This window comes from Papilio xuthus, unplaced genomic scaffold, assembly GCF_000836235.2.
Source record: "Papilio xuthus unplaced genomic scaffold, Pxut_1.1 DF824888.1, whole genome shotgun sequence".
Taxonomy (NCBI): Eukaryota; Metazoa; Arthropoda; class Insecta; order Lepidoptera; family Papilionidae; genus Papilio; species Papilio xuthus.
Genome location: NW_013533761.1, coordinates 791,987 through 814,161, shown reverse-complemented (window position 1 = coordinate 814,161; position 22,175 = coordinate 791,987). Strand labels below are relative to the sequence as shown.

The window sequence follows — 22,175 nt, the reverse complement described above, 5'->3', positions numbered from 1 at the left end:
ACTAAATAGCCTTCAGTTAAAGATAAGTGTTAAAAAGGATTGGCAATACAATGCACGACTTTAGTAACGACATTGATTGATGTACCGCCATCATCCCGTTTCAGACAGCGGCTGTTTATCTTTCATTCGGATATTCCTTATAAATCAGTACCAGGAATTATCAAATCTACACTAACGATCGTAAATATTGTGCATATTGAGAAAATTATAATAGTAAACAATATATTTTATAGGTATTTCAGCACTGTGTTGCGGCAACACCGGCCCGGTTAAGAGACCAGTAACGTGAGTAAACTTTTTTGTCATTGTTCATTTTTATTCATGTCATCAGCAGAAACAGATCTTATATTTACACTAAGTTTCTCTCTTACTCTGCCTAGCTTGCATCCTATAAGGTGGTGGGGTCAGCTTTTTTATAAAAGAAGGGGGCCAACCCCATTGATTGGGAACGGCGCCCCCTCGGAGAACTCTTCCACTTCGCTCTGTCTTCGACATCTTCGCCTGACAGTTGACACTCACTCATATGTTTTATTTTCACAATTCTATCTTCATCACCTTGCAACTATCGAATAAATTATCGCATCATCACACTGGTAACAGTGGGTCGAATTTAATAGTCAAGTGCAACATTGGTTATTCATTCATTTGATAGTGAAATATACTTGCAGTTAATGTAAGTTGTAAGCTAAGCCAAACGTTGAGTTAAGCATCGGCTGCAAGTTGATTAGTAAGCTAGCCTAAGTTTAACAAGTTTACTGTTCGCTTTGACTACAATTTACTGCCGTTCTTGGTAGCTTGAATTGAACTTAAGCTGTCATTAATAGTTGCTTACTTTTGCTTTAACTTAGTTCCGAATAGAACAAATTCCTAAGCAATTTTAACTACTTAGTACTAAGGTTTTAATTGATCAATCTCTTTTAGACCTAGCCTAATAATACATTGATAGATAAATCAAGTTATTTTTTTAATTGAGCTACCGATTAACCACAAGATCGGTGCTATTTGTCTATTTATCCTATATAATATTTCCAAGTTTTTCAAACTAATAATCACCGTCCCTCAAAAGTATGTGCTCAAAACTTTTAGAAGCGTTTAATAAGTAAGTCACCTCCAAAGAATTATAAACGGTAATTTTTTTACGTGGCATACGTATAAAAATTGCCTGTTTAATTTTGAATTTGTATTTCAAAATAACCTACTTTAAAAATTAAAGTTTGTGCCGGGAATATTTTGATAGAGGTAAAATAATAAATTGGTAAAAACAATTGTCAAATGCTATGTCAATTTAGTTTTTAATATTATATCAATAGATGGCGGAACATATTGTTAGATTGCGGTATCAATTTATTTTGTATATTTATCGACTTGCCGATCGCATTTCAATAAAGTTGACTCGCACCAAGATATAACCAGTGTTTCATTGTGACTACTCGATACATCTCCATTGAGAGGGAGACTTTTTGAGACTGCTTTACAACAATTGTTACGAAACCGACAAAAGAGATGAGAATCTCTTGTGTCGGAGGCCAAGACCCACAACAATTTTCATTAAAAATATTATTATTTTAAATAAGGAGGCAAAATTAATATTGCTTAGGTAATGCGGGACTTATGAGTAGCACAGGCTACTATTCAATTCCAAGCTTGACCGTCGCGACCAATAAGTCGATAAAAAAAACCACTACAAACAAAAGAAAACAGGAATGCTTTTTCTATAAAATAAATCCGTGCAATATTAATTACATCACGACGCTGTTAATTTTACAATACGCGAAATGTTTGTCTACTCTGACTTTACAAATTACGTCGACAAAGAACTTAATAGAAACGTGCTCAGAATACAAATGCTTTGGATATTAGAATCTTTTGAAGCATAGTATTCTATTTACATTTAATGCGTCGCTAGATGTCGCCCGCGTCTTCGTCCTCGTGGGGTACAAATAGTTATCACTGTTTCAAATTTCAATCAGATCCGATCAGCTTTTATTGAGTAAGAAAGGCCAAGTACCAGGTACTTAACACACTTTCTTATTAATATTACAAAAATTAAGTACTTTTTGGATCAAATGAAGATTTTAAATTAAATAATTTAAAATAAATAAAATCTTGTACGGACAAGAATCGCCTTGACTTAACACAGGATTATGGTTTAAGATAATTTTTGAAACCACAAGATAATTTATCAAATTTAAAGAATTTTTTAAGTGGTTTGATATTGATAGTACTACCAAGTTTTGCGTACGGGATGCCTAATGGAGTCATCTTTCCCTTCCCACCCTTTTTCTTATAAGGAAAGGATGGGAAGTGGAAGTGAACTTTCCGGATGAGAGGGTTCATGGAAAGGGAAGATATTTTCTTTCTGTGCATCCTATCCTCCGTCGATTAAAGGTAGGCAACGCATATGCAATTGCGTATATCTATGGGCAATGGTCACTTAGTTATTTCAGCGATTTCAAGTGGTCGCTCGCTCGTTTACCACCTTACGATATATAAAAAACAAAGATCGTGAATAAATATTATATAGCTTGCAGAGATTTCGAAACAACTTTAGGATTTTACTTATTATGATTCTAAATAAATTTCTTGGCAGAAATTACTGGCTAAAACTGGTTTTGAAATACCAAAGTTTGTTTGTTATCTTTCATAAATAACGCAGAGTCAGGAAGTTACGGTTTATTTTAGGCAAGAAAATTAAGGGTTGGAGGAATATTTAGTTACTTGGTGTTAAGAAATTTCTGTTTGCTCGCCAGTAATTGGTTTCAGTGGATTTCGTATAATTAATATTAAAGTAGAGAATGTTAGAAAATAAGCTTAGTCAAATATGTTGATAAAAGTGTCTGCTTCATTTGACTGTCGGATTCCACTTCGAAACACTTGTACAAAAGTTGTTATCCCTCTCCTACACTTGTAAAAAATACAACTAGATTTGCAAAATAGAGACAGCATCGGTTCATGAAGTTACAGTTTTCTGTCACGAAAATCAGATTATCGGTATATTATATTGATATGGATGGATGTTTGTGAGACAGTATCTCCAGAAAAGCTATACGGACCTCGGTGAAATTTGGCATAGTTTTATAACATAGTTTGGAAGAGCACATGGGCTTTTAGATCCGCGCAGATGGAGTCGCGGGCGACAGCTAGTTAATAAATTCTATCATCTAATAAAAAAATAATTTCTCTCGTAGTCTAATTGGACCTGGTACATTCATATAAGCGGATAGTATTAGTGATGGGATAATTTAAAGTTGATTACACACTAGATTATTTTAATACACTGAAACGTCTTCGTACATTTCCTAATACATTAGTGTACAGGGTCCTTTATATAGAAAGTAAATTCTATTTCGCCACGTGAACTGAGCGAGTAATCCGTCTGAAAACTGGCCCCGAATTGAATCCTGCAGACAACTCTATCACGCCAACTTTTAAGTCCGCTCTAAACCGGATAATACCTGTCCAAGCCAAACTAGAATCGGGTACAAATTCACGCATTATGTTAGAAAAGTTTCGATACGTTTATTGAAGTGCTAAGATAACTTTGTTATCTTTTTAATACCGAACTTACTTTTTACTTCTTAATATTATGAATACAAAGGTTTGGATGGATGAATGAATCTTTGTTACAAGGTCTGAGTGATAGAAAGGCACGGGACGTGCTGAAATTTGGCATATATGTAGAAATTACTCTTTCTTTTACGTAAAAATGAACGGTGGAAAAATTTTACATATAAAATAAAACTAAATTTTTGGTAACAAAATGTTTTAATTATATCGAAAAACCATAAAAACCTGCATAAAGTAATCGTATATAGAAGTGCTTATTTAACTTATTACTAGTAATAAAATAACTTGAATATATAAAAGAAATTTTAAATATTTTCAATTAGAAGATAATGTTAATAGGCACAAAGAGAATTTTTAATATCGTGAAGGTTAACCAAATAATTGAGTATTTATTTTTTATAAATATTAAAGTTGAAATGCAATTTAACAGCACCATTTAGATGTTATAAAATTTATATAATAAATAATCATATTATAAAATATTTTTTTTTATTGTTTTTTTTTAAAGTACAACGTATTAAATCTGAGTATTGCTTTTCTGTTTAAAAAGACAAAGAATATATTAATATTTATTGAAATTAATCAATATTTTACTATTTATTAATATACTTAAATTATTTTTAAAAAAGCAAAAATGTAAAGTAGAAAGTTGCGGTTCAAACAAAGTTCAATGTCAAATAAAAAAAACTTCAAATCTAATTACATAGAAATAAATTTCAAAAAAAATTCCAATTATATAGATATGAGATACAATAACAGATATAAGACTAAAAGCATAGAACATCATAAAAACTAATTAAGAAATTTTCTGTTCATAAATAATAAGTTTACAATCGTACAAAAAGTTTTTAAATGAAAAGCGAACAAATGTCATTAAAAATAACAAAAAAAAAACATTTAAATGTAAGAAAGCTTGTTCGTAAATGATTTTATGACATGTTAACACAAGAAGCCTTCGGCATAACGTTTACAGTCTCCAATTAACATAATACATTTATATATAAATATTATATTTGCGATAAATAAATATAAACAAAAATTAAATACATATATCATTGTTAACGTTGTTACTTCTTCTTTGGCATAAGCTCCGAATATCTGAAAATTGAACAGTATTCTATGTTATTTAAAACAAAGATTTCAGTTTAACAAAAAGGCTGAGTTAATAGAAAAGAAAACAATTTTAACCATAAATTTTGCATCAATACGAATTTTACAAAGGTAAAATATCCCATTGTCAATTTCAATTTAAAATGTAAACACAATTTGCCTACTTCAATTAAAAACTGTGTAGCAGATTTAAAAAAAACCTAAGTTTATAGACAAACGATCATGTGATCGAGAGTGCTAATCGCGCCATTCTTCTATTATCGTTAAACATATCCTAGTACAAGTGTAAATCTTTTTGCAATAAAACCATATATTTTTTTACCTTAAAACACTTGTACTCTGTGATTCTCTCGATCGCATACGATAATATTCCCTCCGGACATAACGGCGATGCCCTCAAGGCCTTTGAACTCTCCATCTCCGGAGCCCCAGGAGCCGAACGCGCGTAAGAACGTGCCGTCGGGATGGAAAATCTGTATACGATTGTTTCCAGAATCAGCAACCACGATGTAACCTTGATCGTCAACTGCTACACCTCTGTAAAATAAAAAAGGTATAATTAAAATCAGATACGAATAACAAAAGAAAGAACTTCCTTGAAAATTGCCTTCTTTATAATACGACAAAAAATGTAAAATATTTTCATGGCACACATGCACGTTGTGTTATTTAAAAAAAAAACTCTTGATAAAAGAAAAATAATACGAAACTACATTCAGACGTATCGTACATGCTATAAGTTGTTCATGAAATGTGACATACAACAGACGACGCGTAAACACGTCAAATTCTGAAAGTGTTTTAGGATGGTATGGATTTAGGCCAAGGCTTAAATTATCAATTTATTATAAACATGACTGAAATACTGAACATTACGCGGCCTATTTACGAAGTAAAGTTATTTAGTATTAAAACATAATTGTCTTAACAAATGGTCTGTTTGTATTACGCATCAGCGAATCGTAAGTATTATCATGCAACACTTTGGCCAGCATTTAATAGTAAATAACAAATAGACATGTTCGTTTTCTTACCTGGGGAATTTAAACTGTCCATCTTCGGAGCCCTCTTCGCCGAATGATGATAACACTCTTCCGTTAACATCGAAGACTTGTATCCTGTGATTGTTAGAGTCGGAAACCAGCACTCTGTTGGTGCTGGAGACGGCGATGTAATGAGGATGTTCAAGCTGACCGAGCTTAGAGCCGAACGAACCGAATTTACCAACGAATGTACCATCGGATTGGAAGACCTGGAATTAAAATCAATTTTAAATTATGTCAACTAAAAGTTTTACTAAATTCTTGTTTAGCAATTTTAAATATCAAAATTGAACTTCCTTTTAGGTATATTAACTCAGTTAAATGTTAATAAATTCCTAACATGATATTGTAATTTTGTTATCCTTATAGCTAAAAAGCTTTTGGAACCGAATTATATTTAAAAAAAATTTGACTTATGTTTTTCAACGAATAGAAAATTATCTGTCTTTTAATAGCTTACCTGAACTCTATGGTTTTCCTTGTCACAAACGTAAATAAATCCGAGGGCATCGGTGGTTATACCCCAAGGGTAGTTGAACTTGCCGTCTCCAGTTCCTTGACTGCCGAATGATCGCAGAAACCGACCGGCTGGATCGAACACCTTAAAAAAATAACAATTATTTTAAAATAATTATCTCAACATTCTATGGATGTAATGACTGTTTATTGATTTGTCTGTGTACGGAAATAATTAAACTTTAATACTTACTTGTATACGATGGTTGTATCTATCGGCAATAATATATTGTCCAATGCGATTGACAGCTACACCAGCGAGACAGTCAAACTCTCCTTCGCCACTGCCGTACTGACCGAACTCCTTTATGAATATACCATTCATATCGAACACCTGCAAAAACAAATTATAAATAACAACGTAACTTCTACAAAAACGATACCATGTTTTCTTTACTTGGGAAAAAAAACTTCGCATTTGGAGCTGACATCATTTTAAAATGAAGTTATGTTCCTGCGCATGTCGTTTCAATCCACAAGGTCACAAAGAGCGTAACTATTTGGGGATTTAATGATCGTGTCTTAAAACCGATTTTAATTGCTTTTATCAGGATGCAGTTACCGATTCTAAATAGATATGACTTCAGTTCGTGAATGTGAAAAATGTAACTTCGTCCCTACACTTTTTCTTTCATCTCTTACGTAAATATTTAAAAGTGTTTTGTTATGAAATCTACAAGATTAATGATTTATAGTCACTTGTGTGTTAAAAAAGACACCTGCTGTAAATATGACTAGGTAAAAGTAATCTATAGAAACCACTCTACCTGAACTCGATGATTAGATGAATCAGCCACGACCATAGTATTGTCGGGACCTACAGCGATACCACGAGGCCATGTGAAATAACCGGGTTCGCTCCCCCGACTCCCCACGCTGAATTGTAAACGGCGTTTCTGCAGATATTGGCTCCTAGGGGAGGAACCTGCTGCTGCGAAACCTAAGAACAAAAACAAAGTTAGAAAAACAACATACAAAGAAAAGAAACCAAATTGATGTAAGCCTCAATCCTATATACACGCCACTCTCAGGTAGTCTAACCTGCTACCGCTGCTGTAGCCGCCGTAGGGGAGATGGGGGAGCCTGCCGCGTTTTTTGAATCGTCATCAGAACTGGCAAGCTCATTAGCTGAACGTAATGGTAACCCGAGAGACAGACGACGAGCAGTGCTTGACGACGTTCCACTCGAATCGCGATCTTTACCCCTCGATCCATATTTATTTTTCAAGTATCTAGCCCATGAACTTAAGGCTGCGCCATCTTTTTCTCCTGTTACAGGCCGTTCTGGTGAACTTTCTCTAGACTTCAGAGCATGAGAGGAGCGGCTACGAGATAACTCTGATCCTCCTGTACCAGAGCCGTATCGAGCTGCTAGATACGCTGACGGAGATGCTGTTGTTGGTGACACTGGGTCATCCGCTTCGTCATCGTCTCCCGCTCCGAAGCCAGTGTGGCTACTTTTACTTCTCGCTAATCGATTACGACGCTCCTTCAGAGCGAGGTATCGTGATCGAGCTGTAGGATATTTAGTGTCGTCGTCAATGGAAGATGTCATCTCATCATCTTTAGGTCTGCTACCGTAACGACTATATGAAGAACCGCTTGCTCCGTATCTAGAAGCCGGTTCTTCTTCAGGTGGCGCTGGTTGACGTGTACGATAACGCGACTGAGCTGGTGGGTCTTTTGACTTGTTCTCTTGCGTGTCATTACGTGCATTTGAACTACGAGCAAGAAGTGGGCCAATGTCACTTCGAGCCATCGCCTGACTCTCGGGCTTCCTTTGCGCTGCAGGCTCCTCTTCACTCTCTTCTGATGATTCGGTCTCCTCCTCGGAGCTTGTATCAGAATCTTCGTGAGCCTGTTCGGCGGGTGCGGGAGCTGGCGTCGGCCGCTGTGAGCCGATAAATCGGCTTTGGACACGTTGTGCACCTCCCGCTGTTCCATTTGTTGTCGATGGTGTCGTTCTCTCGTTGCCTGTGGAAAAGAAACGAGATGCTGGTTTTGGTGAAAGTCCTGTGGGACTATATTTTGCTTTTAATTCTGCGATAGTAAGAATCGCACCTGTGTGTTTTACCGCCGAGCCAGAACTTTCTGTCGATGCACTCGATTCAGTACTCGGAGCTCGAGGGGCAGGACGATGTGTGCTTGGTGTTTCCGAAGCAGACGGCCTTCTTGTTGCGACAGTTGGTTTGGGAATCGTTGTAGAATTTTTCCGTTGAGTACGTTGCAAAGTTCCTACAGATTCATCGGATTCACCATCGCTGGATGCCTGGGAAATATATTTAAAATCGGTATTGGCACCAATATACAAGTCATTATTTTTATTTTTGTGTCGTGTTTAAGTGGTTATGAGTTATACGTGGAGTGTATTTATGGAATGCCGTTAATGTTTGCGTTTCTTGTTAGTATCGATGATATAACTAATTTCTACATCGTTGTGTACTTATTCTTTTTTTGCTTCTACTCTCTCTCATCTTCCCAACTCACCTCCCGAGCTGGTGTCGGTGGTTTTCGAGTAATTGCATTACGTTCTTCTTCGGTGTTTCGTTGCGTGGCTCGTTCTGGTTCCTGAGACGAAGCAGCCCCTTTGTTTTGCCTTTTAAGCCTAGTAATTTCATCATCTTCACTTTGTTGCCTCTGTGTGGGAGGACGACGTGCAGGTTGAGGTGTTGGTTGTACAGGTTTCGGTGGTGGTGGGACTTCTTTTTTTTCTTTCTTTTTTCCACTGTCTACATCTAGAATCCGTTGCATAACCCGAGGACAGTCGCTTAGTCTAAATATGCCACTAAGCGGGCCTCGCGTTGCATCCTCTGTGTCGGCTACCTTTTCCTTTTCTTTCTCTTTATTTTCCGATTTAACCACGCGGCTTGGCTGTTCTGTATCAGAATCATTATCTTGCTGGTGGCTTCTGACAAATCTTGAACGGAACCTTCGTGATGGTCGATGTTCAGATTCATAACCACTATAATCGTCTGTAGCACCATAGTCTCTAGTGTGCCTTTCTGGAGGAGGTGGTCGTTTTTCACCGAACTTACGGCCGCCTAATATCGGCTCATCGTTTTCAGTATAGCCCTTTGCATCTTCTTGTTGACGGAATTGCGTAGCTAGACGATGGTCACTTTTAGATCTTGTTAAGCCTTGAGACGGTTGAAGACTATTAGCATAAGTATGAGGTTGAGTTATATTTAATTCACCGTAACTTGCAACATGAAGTACAAGTTGATTTGGATCATGAGTCATTATAAATCTGACTCTACGATTGTAATCACCTGCTTCATAGTCAAAGTTTCTTAGAAATTCGACAGTTTTTAAGAATATTTCCTTAGTGTCTACAAGTTCTGTGTCTTCCCAGTCCACATCATCATTCATATATTTATCAGCAAGATCACAGTTACTTTGTATATTACTTAATTCTAATTCAAGGTTATCTTTGAGATTAGTTAAATTCCTAAGTTCCGTAGCTAAATAACGATCGATCTCGTTTCTAAGGAAATCGGTTCTATCTTTCAAAGCTTTAGATAGTCGTTTATGGATTTCATCTACTTCTCCAGCTACAGCCGCGCAATTCGTTTGAAGATTCGTGGTGTTTCTTTCAACTACACTTAGTATATCTTGAAGTCTATTCACCCCACGACGAATTTGATTATTGATTCTTGCAATTTCTCTGCGAAGTACTTCCATATGCGCCGACTTACAATCATCGCAAACTTTTTTGTCGCAATGTGCACATAAAGCACAATATGCTTTTTCTGAACAGACATTACATCTCTCCATAACTTGCCCAGCAGTAGGATCTGGTAGTTCTCCAGCGATTTGAGCATGGAGTTCTAAAAACCTCTGAAGGGTAACATTTGTTGGGAACCCCTGCACCCCTTGATAGGGGATACGATGCTCTGCGCGACATTCCGGACATTTTACCTGCAAAAAGTTGCGAAGTCAAATGTGATGTTTCATGATGCTATATCTTTGAATATTTAAATCCAGATACACACATAAATTCGATGATGATATTTTTAAAATTATGTAACATATTTAATGTAATCTACATACCTGCCGCCTGACATAATCAACCAGACCGTCCATACATGGTTCCATACAGTAACTGTGTTGACATGGCAGCAGCTTTGGGTTTCTGAACCGGTCCAGACAGACGCAGCATGTCAGCAGCGACTCAAACTGCTCCATCTTAGCTTTGCTTTCCGCCTATGTATCTGTAACAAAAAATATAGGAATAAGCATGAAGTAATTCTATCACATATTTTGTCTTGCGTCTTACATTAGTTTTCTATATAGAATAAGGGTGACGTCTGACTATTAAAATTTTTAGAAGCTTGCTTTTTTTAAAATATTTTTGTATGTTAAACTTTTGCTTTACAACGATCGTAATTACTATGCTCAAGTTTTGAACCATTACACGAGTAAGTTCTAATTCATAAATGTGACCTCGCTTACGCCCCCTAGCGGATTTTGCATGTTTATGGGATGCTTAATTCGGTATTCGTGCGATGTATTTTAGCAGAGATGTGGCTATTTTTAAAAATAGAACTACGCCTGCTGTTTCACACGACTCCTGAAACATTTCAAATGTTGAACGAGTAGCGATGAAAATTCAACCGTATCAGTTGAGAATAACAAACAAATTACGTTGTTTCTTACTCAGTGATATTTTAGGAATATTTAAGACAGTGGGGGGATATGATAATTGCTCAAATCTTCTCGCTAATAACGTCTTCAGAAATTTGAATGGGGATCAGATTCTTTTCTAATTTTTATGACGTTTGGTGTGTCGGTTGCCAGATAGGGATCAATGCCAATTATTCTCAACACCTGTAACTCCTTTTTTATAACAGAAGGAGGCAATCGAGCAACGGGAACACCGAGGAACCGCAGATGCGTTGCCGGCCTTTGAGATAGTGATAAGCTCGCTTCCTGAAGAACCCTAAGTCTTAGCTGTTTGGAAATACCGCCGAGGACAGAACATTCCACAACGCTGCTGTGCGAGGCAAGAAGTTTCGCGCATACCGCGCGGTTGTTGAGTGCCAGCGTTCCTACACTTCTATATGTGTTTTATGTTTGTTCATTATTTAATTAAGATTGAATATTAAATAACCAATAACTCTAGATCCGTTTAATAAATTTATCCAATAGATGTATTCATTAGCGTCATATCCTATGACTGCATACGTTATTTTATAAATACTGGTGTAACTTGAGTAATTGACGTATGATTTATCATATCTGTTTATTTTTTTATATTCTTGGTGTACTGTTGACTCAAGCTATAATATATTGATAATTTACGCAATGAAAACATTAGGTCATGTATTTTTTGCATATCTTTAATGATGAGCCTCAATTATGTTTCAACGTAGTTAGACATTATAAGTTTATTTTACGTCTATTAAATGATATATTGAATCGCCTCTCGCAAGTCCATCAATTACCAATTTACCGTTTAATCCGACTCGAAGGACCATGACTACATTTAGTACATAATTTTGCAGTTTATTTTGGCTATCAAAAGCTACAAATACGAATATTTCATTTACTATAGTAAACAAAAACACAATCCGCAGGCTAAATGATTGACGACTATTTATTTCTATTTACATCGCGACAGATGTCTCTGATATATCGAGAAAATATTTACTTTCAAACAATTGTCAGTAATACACGGAAAATGTGTTGATTAATGGCATTTAATACCCTCTTTCTTTTGTAGGATTTGTAAGGACATGTTGATAAAAGCGATAATACATATAATATTAGATTTGTGAATTACTTCAACTCGCACTTCAACACTTCAATTCGCTTTTGGATGACTTTAGTAGAACATATTTTACGGAAAAGCGATTAAATATGCTGAAACAAACCTATGTCGATAACTTTAACTTAAATTTAGGTCGATTAAATTCACCTCAATTTTATAAAAGGATTCAAACTTTACATTTTCCTTAAAAGAATATTTTTAATAAACCAGCAAACTAAAGTATACATAATTTAAACTTTGAGTACATTTTTTTTTATAATAGAAGGGGGCAAATGAGCAGCGGGAACACCGAATTTATGAATGGAAAGTCGACATATAGTGTTGTACTGCTCCAAATATCTCTAACTTAAATAAATTTTTCTATTTCCTACGTAAAAAATATTTCTCCAAACTTGTGGTCGTGTATTTCACAAGAATTTTCAAGGAAATATATCTGTCTGCATGAGTAAATTTAATTTGATGACGTACACTGTTTATCTTTCCCCGAACGTGTACGGGAAACGTCAGGGTTATTTTGAACAATGTCCGCACACTTATTTTATCCCATACCTACTACGTATTTGGCGGGAAATATCTTTAGACACAATGCGTAGTGGGATTTCATTGAAAACATTTTAGACGAATTTAACAGATAAACGTAACATAATGATTTCCGTAGAATAACGCATTAACATAATAATTTTCAAAATAGTCTTGAAAATACAATGAGAGAATATTGCAATTGTAAATTTTAATTGAGATTTTAAAATATAAGTAAACATTTTTGAGTTGGAATGATTATGCTAAAATAATTGTCCGAAATCAAATATATATTTGATATTATTATTCAATTTAATGTATCCTATTGATTTTATTAAGGCTCATTTTAATTCAACAATAAATATCGCTTGTACAATTAATACACGTATTGTCGGTATTTTTAGTACTCGAGAAAATTCGGCGTTATTGTTTCGAGAACTACGGTTAGCAACTAATTTAATAAATTACAAAAGGATTTAAACATATAATATTGGCTGCCGATGTTTGTCGAACATACTCTCTCATGACCTGTGTTCACCACTCATTGACTATGGACACATCAATAATTCGTCTTTTCAATCCTCATTCATTCCTTTAAATATTTCCGATCCACCGAAGTATTTAACATCTCCAGTCACAACATTCTTTTTCATACGTAATTCTATCGTTCAGTCAGATCTTTCACATGTTACTTTGTTTTTCAAGTGACTGATCAGCTGGGAATACTGAACTACACTGAATTTCAGTAACCACTGAACAACAGTGACTGTTGATATTCAATTGTCAACTTTGCAACTTTTACACAGATGTAAAGTGTAACGAAATGTAACATCACTTTGATTTTTAATAGATCGTTTAATTAAATATAAATTAAGATGAAACTACACTTAAGCGCGCACTAAGAGTGTAAAAAAAAACATTTTGTAGAGTTTTAGTTTACATCAATTACTTGTTTTCGTTTTTAGGAATGTCATTTAATTGCACATAATCACACGTCTTTAGAATGAATTTATTTGAAAAAAACATCTCATTTTATACTTGATTGATAATTATTTTGAAAATATATAGATTATTATGTTGAGTAAAATCAATTATAATTCTATTATGAAAATAAAATTATTAAAAATAACTCTCTCATACACACAATAGTTAGTAAAAGAAATTAAAAATATAAACACAATGCATATAATAGTCAAAATTAAAGTTTAACAGTTCTATTTATAGTTACATCAAAGGGTTTTTTTTTAATGTACACACACAAAAAAAAATATCCAAAAATATAAGATTCACAGAAGCTAAAAAAAAATTTAATGTATTATTTAAAAAAAATTATAAAAAAATCAAACGATCAAGTTAAAAATAGCATAAAATACAGAACAAAAGCGGTACTTACAGCGACGTATGAGTCATGTGAGAAAAAAACACTGGGGAAAAATCCAATCCACACAAGCGAGATATAAGCGTATCCTTAAAAGGGTTATGGGTTCACAACATTACTTGACATATTGCAGACGGGTTTCGACTAGATGGATATCACAGGTTGGTGTGCGCTCTCTGTCGCGCACGGATCTATACTAGCAACACGACACCGCGCGCGCGCTTATTTTTGGACGCACTCGTTCGCTCGATATTTCCCTACCGTCAGACTTACTTTTGGATGCCGAAAGGTCATTGGACACTATCCGAGATGCGATTGTTTCTCTTCATTTCGCATTGTTTCACGTTAAAATCGATGTTGAATGTTACAATGCAACACGCTTTGTTATTATTCTAGTGTCAGATTTTCAATCTAAATTAAACGATCAAGCTTCTAGGATCAAGAAGTACTAGGATGCCATAAAAATACGCAGCTAACAAGATAATTGTGGACCCAATCCTTATTAATATCATCAGGAGTTTGCGCCAGCTATTCTCTTATCTTTTGGCTTTATAAGCAAAGTACCTTGAAGGCAAATTTATTTATTAAATTAATAAATGTACAACTATAAAACACAAGTTTATATAATTCAAGACACACCACAGTTTATTGGAAACTTTACGATTGATCGTAAAAAGAAAAACTCCCACAATATAAGAGTATGTCAGTATCTCAAACGAAATGGTGTCTTCTTAAAAAATATTCATTGCCAGAGATGCGAATACTGGGCCACTGATTCCAATTGTGTATCCAGTACAAGGACATGAAGATCATTTAACTACGAATAAATAAATTAATCTTCATGTCTTGTGATCTTATCAGGTGGGTCACAAGATTTGAAATAACTTTGATACTGAATAGTTCAGAAAATGTTTAGTTTTTCAATTGTTTTTTTAATCTTATTTATTGAGTTTGAACAATTAATTTATAAGATAAACTGTAACGCTTAAAAATAAAACTCAAATGTACGCTCCCTTTCAATTCAAAATGCCAATGACTCTATATAAATCTCGGCATAAGCCAAATGTATAAATAAACGAATTGTTCTTTGTAGTTCTTTGATCTGATACAAAGAAATCCAAATGTCAAATCACAAAGAAAATATTATGTACAATTCAATATACATTGTGTGAATTAACAGAAAACTTGATTAATACTAATTTACATTACATGTATTTCTTTATAATAAACGCATTTGTTAAAATTAGAATTTCGTATTCTCGTTTCCATGAAAAATCAACTCTAACCGAAGTGTAACAGCGTTAGGAATTACATCTTTATGATTATCTTTTTATTTTAAATTTCAACACTTTTCTAGAAAGTCGCACTGGCCGAGGATTATGAGACGTAAAATTGTCGACGCTATTAGAGAAAATCTCTCTATATATATCTATCAATGGTCATATAAAGGCTGATGATTTTATTCCAAGAGCTATGTATATACGTTTTAAAATAACTATAGTACATTTGTTCAGAACTTTCCATTTATAAAATAAAAAGCTGTCTTTCTATAGACAAATATTGACCAAGATGAACACTATCCTAGCCTCATCTGAACACGGACAGACTGAAACAGTGTCATTTATTCAATTTGCGACTCGAATATTATTCAAAATATTAGCATAAGTAAGGAACAAAGTATTCACATTCACGAGATCACACAAAGGGGATTCGCTGTCAAGGTCAACACGGATAGGCCATTGGGCCTTGTTACGATTGCATTTGATCCCTCAACTGTTCATTTCAACGTAACAAAGAAATCTCTGACTCGTCTCTTTGTGCCACTACGTGACACATACTAGCTGTCGTCCGCGACTCCGTCCGTACGGAAATAATAAAACACTTAATTTGTAGCTTATGTGTTCTTCCAGACTATGTTACAGATGCCTTTCAGCAAGATCCATGCAGCCGTTTTGGAGTTACCTTTTAAGAAATATCCATCCATCCATTCATACATCCAAACAATCGACAACAACAACATTACGTGAAAAAAAGTTCATAGCAGTGGCACACTACCGGATAAAGGATTTTATCATAGTAAATTAAAAATAAATGTAGTTATCAATTTTAAAAAGTTTTATTTCTAATATGTACTGCAGTATACATTTATAACATGTTCAGTTTCCCATCACCACCTGCAGTGAAAGTTTATTTCCTACCCATTTCGGTAGATTGACAGTTTATATCTATTATGGTGATAATTTGTTTTTCAACGTTTGATTGTAAATGCGAAGCGAATTCTTTAACTTTTTTTTGACCATTTACGATATACTTGATTTACATCATCATCAGCTCACTATACGTCCCCACCGAAGGGCTCGGAGCCTACCTTAAGTTAAGGGTGATTAGGCCATAGTCAAACGCTGGCCAAGTGCGGGTTGGTTGACTTCACACATATCTTTGAATTCCTTAGATAAGTGCAGGTTGCATTACGATGTTTTCCTTCACCATAAGAACATCGGGCTAATGTACATATGTAAATTAGAAATCGAAAAACACTTTGTACATGGCGGGATTCGAGCCCAGGACTTGAAGATTACAAGTCAAGTGCTTGACTGAGCCACCGACGGTATATATATATATATAATTTACTTGATATAATAATAATAAAAAGGGCACCTTTTTGTGCGAAGTCTCCTGAATTCACGTACCTTGGGTGTATTTTATTAAAGGAATATATTGAATGTGCCCTCGAGTAAAGTAAACAGGCGTAAGATTAACGACCAAAATAAAACACATTTACCTTACGAACGTTTTATCCGTATTTATCCGTTTTCGTTTCGCATTTAACTTCCTTTATTATACCGGAACACGAAAATGTGGTCAGTTTTATGTTCTGATAAAAAATTGAAAAAACATAAACAACAATATTCCACGTTTTAATTAACTATTTAGACCTAGATATAGATAATAAATTGGATTTATTACGTCTTTGTTATCAAAGCGGCAGATTTGAACTAAGCGTTTTTTTTATAAAAGAAGGGGGCAAACGAGCAGCGGGAACACCAAGGTGTTCATCAAGACCCAAGGACTGCTGCAAGACCTGAGGAACCGCAGATTCACCAAATCACTTGTACAAATGTTTTTAAACAGCTTTTCTTTTCTTTAAAATGAATGAGAAGGCTAATCATGTTATTATAGAAGCGTTTCAGCAGTAAAAGCCTACGTTAAAACTTCATTGTTCAAATTCTCACTCTTATTGAACGGTTTTTTCACAATTAATATGTTTTCTTTTGATTTACTTTATCTGTAAGCTTTAAAAAGAACTGACTCATGAAACCCTGTTCTTAAGCCATAATTTGACATTATTCAAAGACTAGCTGTTGCTGTTAGCCGCGACCAAGACCGCGTGGAATTAAAAAAACAACATAAAGAGTAGCCTATGTGTTTTTCTAGACTATGTTCCACATCTGAGCCAAATTTCATCAGGTTACTTTGAGTCTTTCCAGAGATACCTTCCTTTAAACAAACATCCATTCATCCATCTTAACATTCGCAATTATAATATTAGTAAGATGGGGAAGGATTATATTACATTTCAAATGTCAGAATAATAAAATTAAAAATATAAAATACGTCTCGTTTGAATCCGTATGCAGAATAAAGTTAGCATTTGGTCATGAACGACAAACATAACATTTATTTTCTCGAAGGCTGAATCTATCCGAGACGTAAATCCTAGGACCGCATTCGCCAAGACATAAAACTGCAGAGCTCCTGCAGTTTACGATTCCGTTGCGACTTGTACAATCATAAAGTACATTTTATTATTTCCAGACCGTACACAGATTCCATAAAAAGTATAATAAGGGTAGAATAGTATACGTTACACTGCCGTATTCAATTTATTTGACGATAGTTGACTTGATTTTAAGTTAATAAAGGAAAAGTCTAAAGACCTAACACGAAACTTAGCGGGCGAGCCTAATTTACTCCTCTTTCCCTTCCTACCCTTCTTCTTATAAGGAAAGGATGGGAAGTGGACTTTTCAGATGAGAGGATGCATGGAAATGTTTTCTTTCTGTGCATCCTCTCCTCCCTCGATTAAAGATAGGCAACGCATATGCAATTGCGTATGTCTATGGGCAATGGTCACTACGCTATTACAGCGATTTCAGGTGGCCGCTCGCTCGTTTACCACCATATGAAATAAAAAAACACGAGTATTAGTGAGCACGACTTCGTAATGTATTCAACAAATTTTGTTTTAAAAATTTGTGCAGCGACGCAACCGGGCGCGAAATACACTAACGTACTTAATACAAATGACATATTTCATACATTAGGTTATAGAGCTGCGGGTCGCAAATATTCGTTATAGGTCCTCTGTTCTACCACGATCAAATAATATAACATACAACACATTATACATGTATTTTTTGTTACATAAGCTTCATTCGTACGAAGTGATTTTCATCATCTCAGATAACTTATATAAAATTATACTTTTCGTCATCATCATCGTCAACTCACTATACGTTTCCATCAACATTATCTCGGAGCCTACCGTAGGTCACGGGGGATTAAGCCATAGTCAACCACGCTGGCCCAGTCCCTGTTGCTTGACTTCACATATCTTTCAATTACTTTACTTTTCGTATTAAAAAATTAAACAATTGATATAAAGCTCCGATTGTGGCAAAGTTACTTAACACATTCACCTCTATGTGTTGGAAATACTTGAGTGCGTCTAGACATTAGAGGTTCCAAGCGGATTAAAACGCCCTTTGCGGAACCACTCGGCTGTAATTAATTGTTTGTCGCTGCGTCATTTCTCGCTCGCTACTTCGCACTTAATTACATAGCAAATACCGCAGGAATGTTCCGTTTTCAGGATGCTAAGGGTTGGTTCACACTTCTCGAATAAATTAATAGCTTTAGTGACATAATTTCATCATTATTAAACGTGTGACATGAAATTATATCGTTTGAAAGATATACACTCTACACATTACATAATACTAGCTGTCGCTCGCGACTCCGTCCACGTGGAATTCAAAAATAAACTTAATAAGTAAATTATGTGACCTTCCAGACTATGTTCTACATCTATGTCAAATTTCAGCATAAACTATTTAGCCATTCCGGAGATACCTTCAAACAAACATCCATCCATCCATTTAAACTGTCGCATTTATAATATTAGTAAGATTACTGTATTAAGAAATTAAATCAAAGTATATCGTTAATGTCTATAATTTGTATTACTTTTTAAAAACTTAAATATTAAAGTTTCAAACTTAACTATATTGAAGTTATGCGAGTGCTACGACAGTGCTACGCTGGAAATCCGTAGACTTGCGTAGCCTATTCCGCAAGTGAGTTTACTTAGTTGTATTTTATATTTGAGATAGCAAGAATTTCATATAAATTTTATTTTATTTTCATGTCATTTACATGTTATAAATCTTTATATACATTAATTGTTCATTATTTGATTTTGAAACATATGCAATTTTTTTTCAAACTTAAAACGGAAATGTATAAAGTCATTTTATATTGAACATATTATGTGAAAGCTTAATTTGGCATAACGATAACCTTCAAGGAAAATGGACGTTATACTTATATAGTATTGTTAGACCGGACCAAAATAAAATTACAAGTTTTCAAATTTTAATGCTTATAAGCTTTAATAAAAAGCCATGCTTGTTTATTATTTCAATCAAGTATATTAATGTAACACGGTGCGCCAAAGTGCCCTTACTCGCACCGTCTAATAAGTTAACGTAACTTGAACCGAGTTCTAATTAACTGTCAAGAACATAATTATTTTTCATGTTATATTAACTTGAGATCCGATTTCTGAACCGTGGATTAAATTTGTCTAACTCATATTACAAATATTTTGTGTAAAGAGTTAAACCATAACATTATATACAAGATTCTTATATATATATATATGTGTGTGTGTGTACATAAAAGCAAGTCGTGTTAGTTACACTATTTATAACTCAAGAACGGCTTTACCGATATGGCTAAAAATTGGTTAGGAAGTAGCTTAGAGCCAGGAGACGAACATAGGATACTATTTATTCACTTTTTAATTATTTTTTTTCAATTTATGCCTTGAAGAGCTGCTTTTTAACTTACTAATATTATAAATGCGAATGTTTAGACGGATGTGATGTGGACTACACTAATTAAGTTTTATATATCAACGCGGACGGAGTCGCGGGCGACAGCTAATATAATATAAAAAAGGTTTTATTTCAAACATCTCTTTCTAATAATAAATTGAGTCATTGTAAGTGTAGGTAGTATTGAGGCAATTTACTAAGTAGGTCTATAACATTACCAAGTCTCTAATAGAATGCTCATTTAAACAATCCCATAATTTTCTTGTAATTCTATTTTGTAAGGGAGTAACGCAATGTTCTACTCAAGGTGTACAGTACAATGGATACGACTAATAACAGTAAAAGATCACGATTATGTGTCCTGAAGATCCTAATGTTCTAAGCAATTTCTATTTTGGCAACAACGTCAACGGTCCGTAAACGAATTGGATTAAATTTCAAATTGAAAATGTTGCCCTTATTTCGTATTTTCTTTTTTTTATGTCTGATTTTTTGCACGAGCCAAAATTAAATTACACAATTATTAAGTTTTTTTTCTTGATAAACTTCATTCAAAGAAAAATAAATTCTCTGTATTCAATTCCACGATTCCAAATAACAAACAATAGAAAGTATCAAATTATTTAATTCAGTTGAAAATTGCCACTAGAATGTAAGGATAGAATTTCACTGCTGTAACTCTTTTATTGATACATAGATGCATTCCTTTCATTCTCATTGAGAAATTAGGGACTGCAATATACATTAACACGAGAGTCACGACAATGGAATTCCACGTTGATGTTCCGTAATCGTTGATATAAATTTACGTTAAGTACTACTCTACAACGTTTATGTAACACGAAGTATTGTCAAGACTCTTTACTCGTAATGAGCTTTCTCTAAAATTAGTAATCTAATTAAATATTATGCGTTGATAATGTAAGTCATTAGTACATGACGCATTCGGATTTGGTTACTAAAGGAGACCCTTAGTTAAGACTTAGTATGAGAAATTTACGTATAGAATCAATAACGTGTAGTATAAAATCATACTTGATAACTGCAGTGCAGCGATTTGTTTAATTTATTAATTTGTCAAAAATAAAATTCCTATTTTTTTTCTTCCAAGTATGTTCGGCGATATACCGTATGAATAGAGTGAAAACATAAGTGTTTATAAAACCTCACGCGTGGACCCTACGTCAGAGGGATAAGGCCAGGGAGATGATGATGTTACTAATAACTCTCACGCCTGTTTCCAGAGGGGCAGACACATGCTACCGAATTATATTTGGCGGCAGGCACTCATTTTTTCAAATTCTTGTCTGTATGTAATTTGGCAATTTTATAATGCTTTTCTCTTGGTTTAAAAAACGAACTGGCATAACATTAAGCCAGGCTCTCGCACATTTATTTCCACATTTTCGTAATACATGTTCATGGTTTCAGTTGATTTTTTTTACGATTTTTAGAAATTATTTGTAGCAGAAAATAAACAGATTACTAATGAAAATGGAGTTTTGTTGTTTAAGTGTATAAATATAGTTGTTTTGCAGCACTTTATATAAAAGCTTCAGCTTTCAGAACTTTACGAGTTACCGCGCGCATTTCTCGTTTCCTTTAAACACTATTACATTATGAATAGTAACTTGTGACGTCATGATTTATTTAAAGTTAATTGTTTTTATAACTTCTCGCAACCAGCCGCGACTCCGTCCGCGAGTTATTAAAAACCAACTTTGTAAGTAGCCTACATACCTTTCCAGGCTATGGGTTACTTCTATGATAAAATTCAGTAAGATTCGTTTAACCGATCCAGATATATACCTTCAAACATCCATCCGTCAATCCGTCCAAACTTATCGCATTTATAATATAAGTAAGAATTAAGATTAATTTTAATTTTCTTATTCGTCAGTTTAATAGCTATACCGATTTTAATCTAATAGACTTTAATTGCAAACTTACATTATTTATACATCTTACTAATATTATAAATGCGAAGGTTTAGATGGATGGATGGTTGTTTATTTCAAGGTATCTCCAGAACGGCTCAACGGATCTCGATGAAATTTGGCATACATAAAGAACATAGTCTGGAAGAACACACAGGTCACTAATTAGTTTTTCTTTAGTTCCACGCGGACGGAGTCGCTGGCAACTATTGGTTT

The 22,175-nt window shown here is 34.4% G+C and overlaps 1 protein-coding gene across 4 annotated transcripts in view; it reads right to left on the bottom strand.

Moving 5' to 3' along the window:
* Positions 1–4,445: 4,445 nt before the first annotated feature.
* The window catches only part of tn (tripartite motif containing protein thin), a 32,890-nt gene continuing 15,160 nt past the window's right edge, over positions 4,446–22,175 (bottom strand). The window contains exons 4-13 of one of the 4 annotated variants that reach the window (XM_013325136.1): positions 10,287–10,447; positions 8,724–10,154; positions 8,298–8,505; positions 7,278–8,210; positions 7,004–7,176; positions 6,430–6,570; positions 6,181–6,321; positions 5,712–5,929; positions 5,000–5,214; positions 4,446–4,665 (exon numbers count right to left, since the gene is read on the bottom strand). In XM_013325136.1, coding sequence (XP_013180590.1) covers positions 5,001–5,214; positions 5,712–5,929; positions 6,181–6,321; positions 6,430–6,570; positions 7,004–7,176; positions 7,278–8,210; positions 8,298–8,505; positions 8,724–10,154; positions 10,287–10,421 — 3,594 coding nt within the window. In that variant the 5' untranslated portion in view covers positions 10,422–10,447 and the 3' untranslated portion in view covers positions 4,446–4,665; position 5,000. Of the gene's footprint in view, positions 4,666–4,999; positions 5,215–5,711; positions 5,930–6,180; positions 6,322–6,429; positions 6,571–7,003; positions 7,177–7,277; positions 8,506–8,723; positions 10,155–10,286; positions 10,448–13,918; positions 14,129–22,175 lie in introns of those variants that run through there. The other 3 variants (XM_013325135.1, XM_013325134.1, XM_013325133.1) reach the window with 3 other exon arrangements.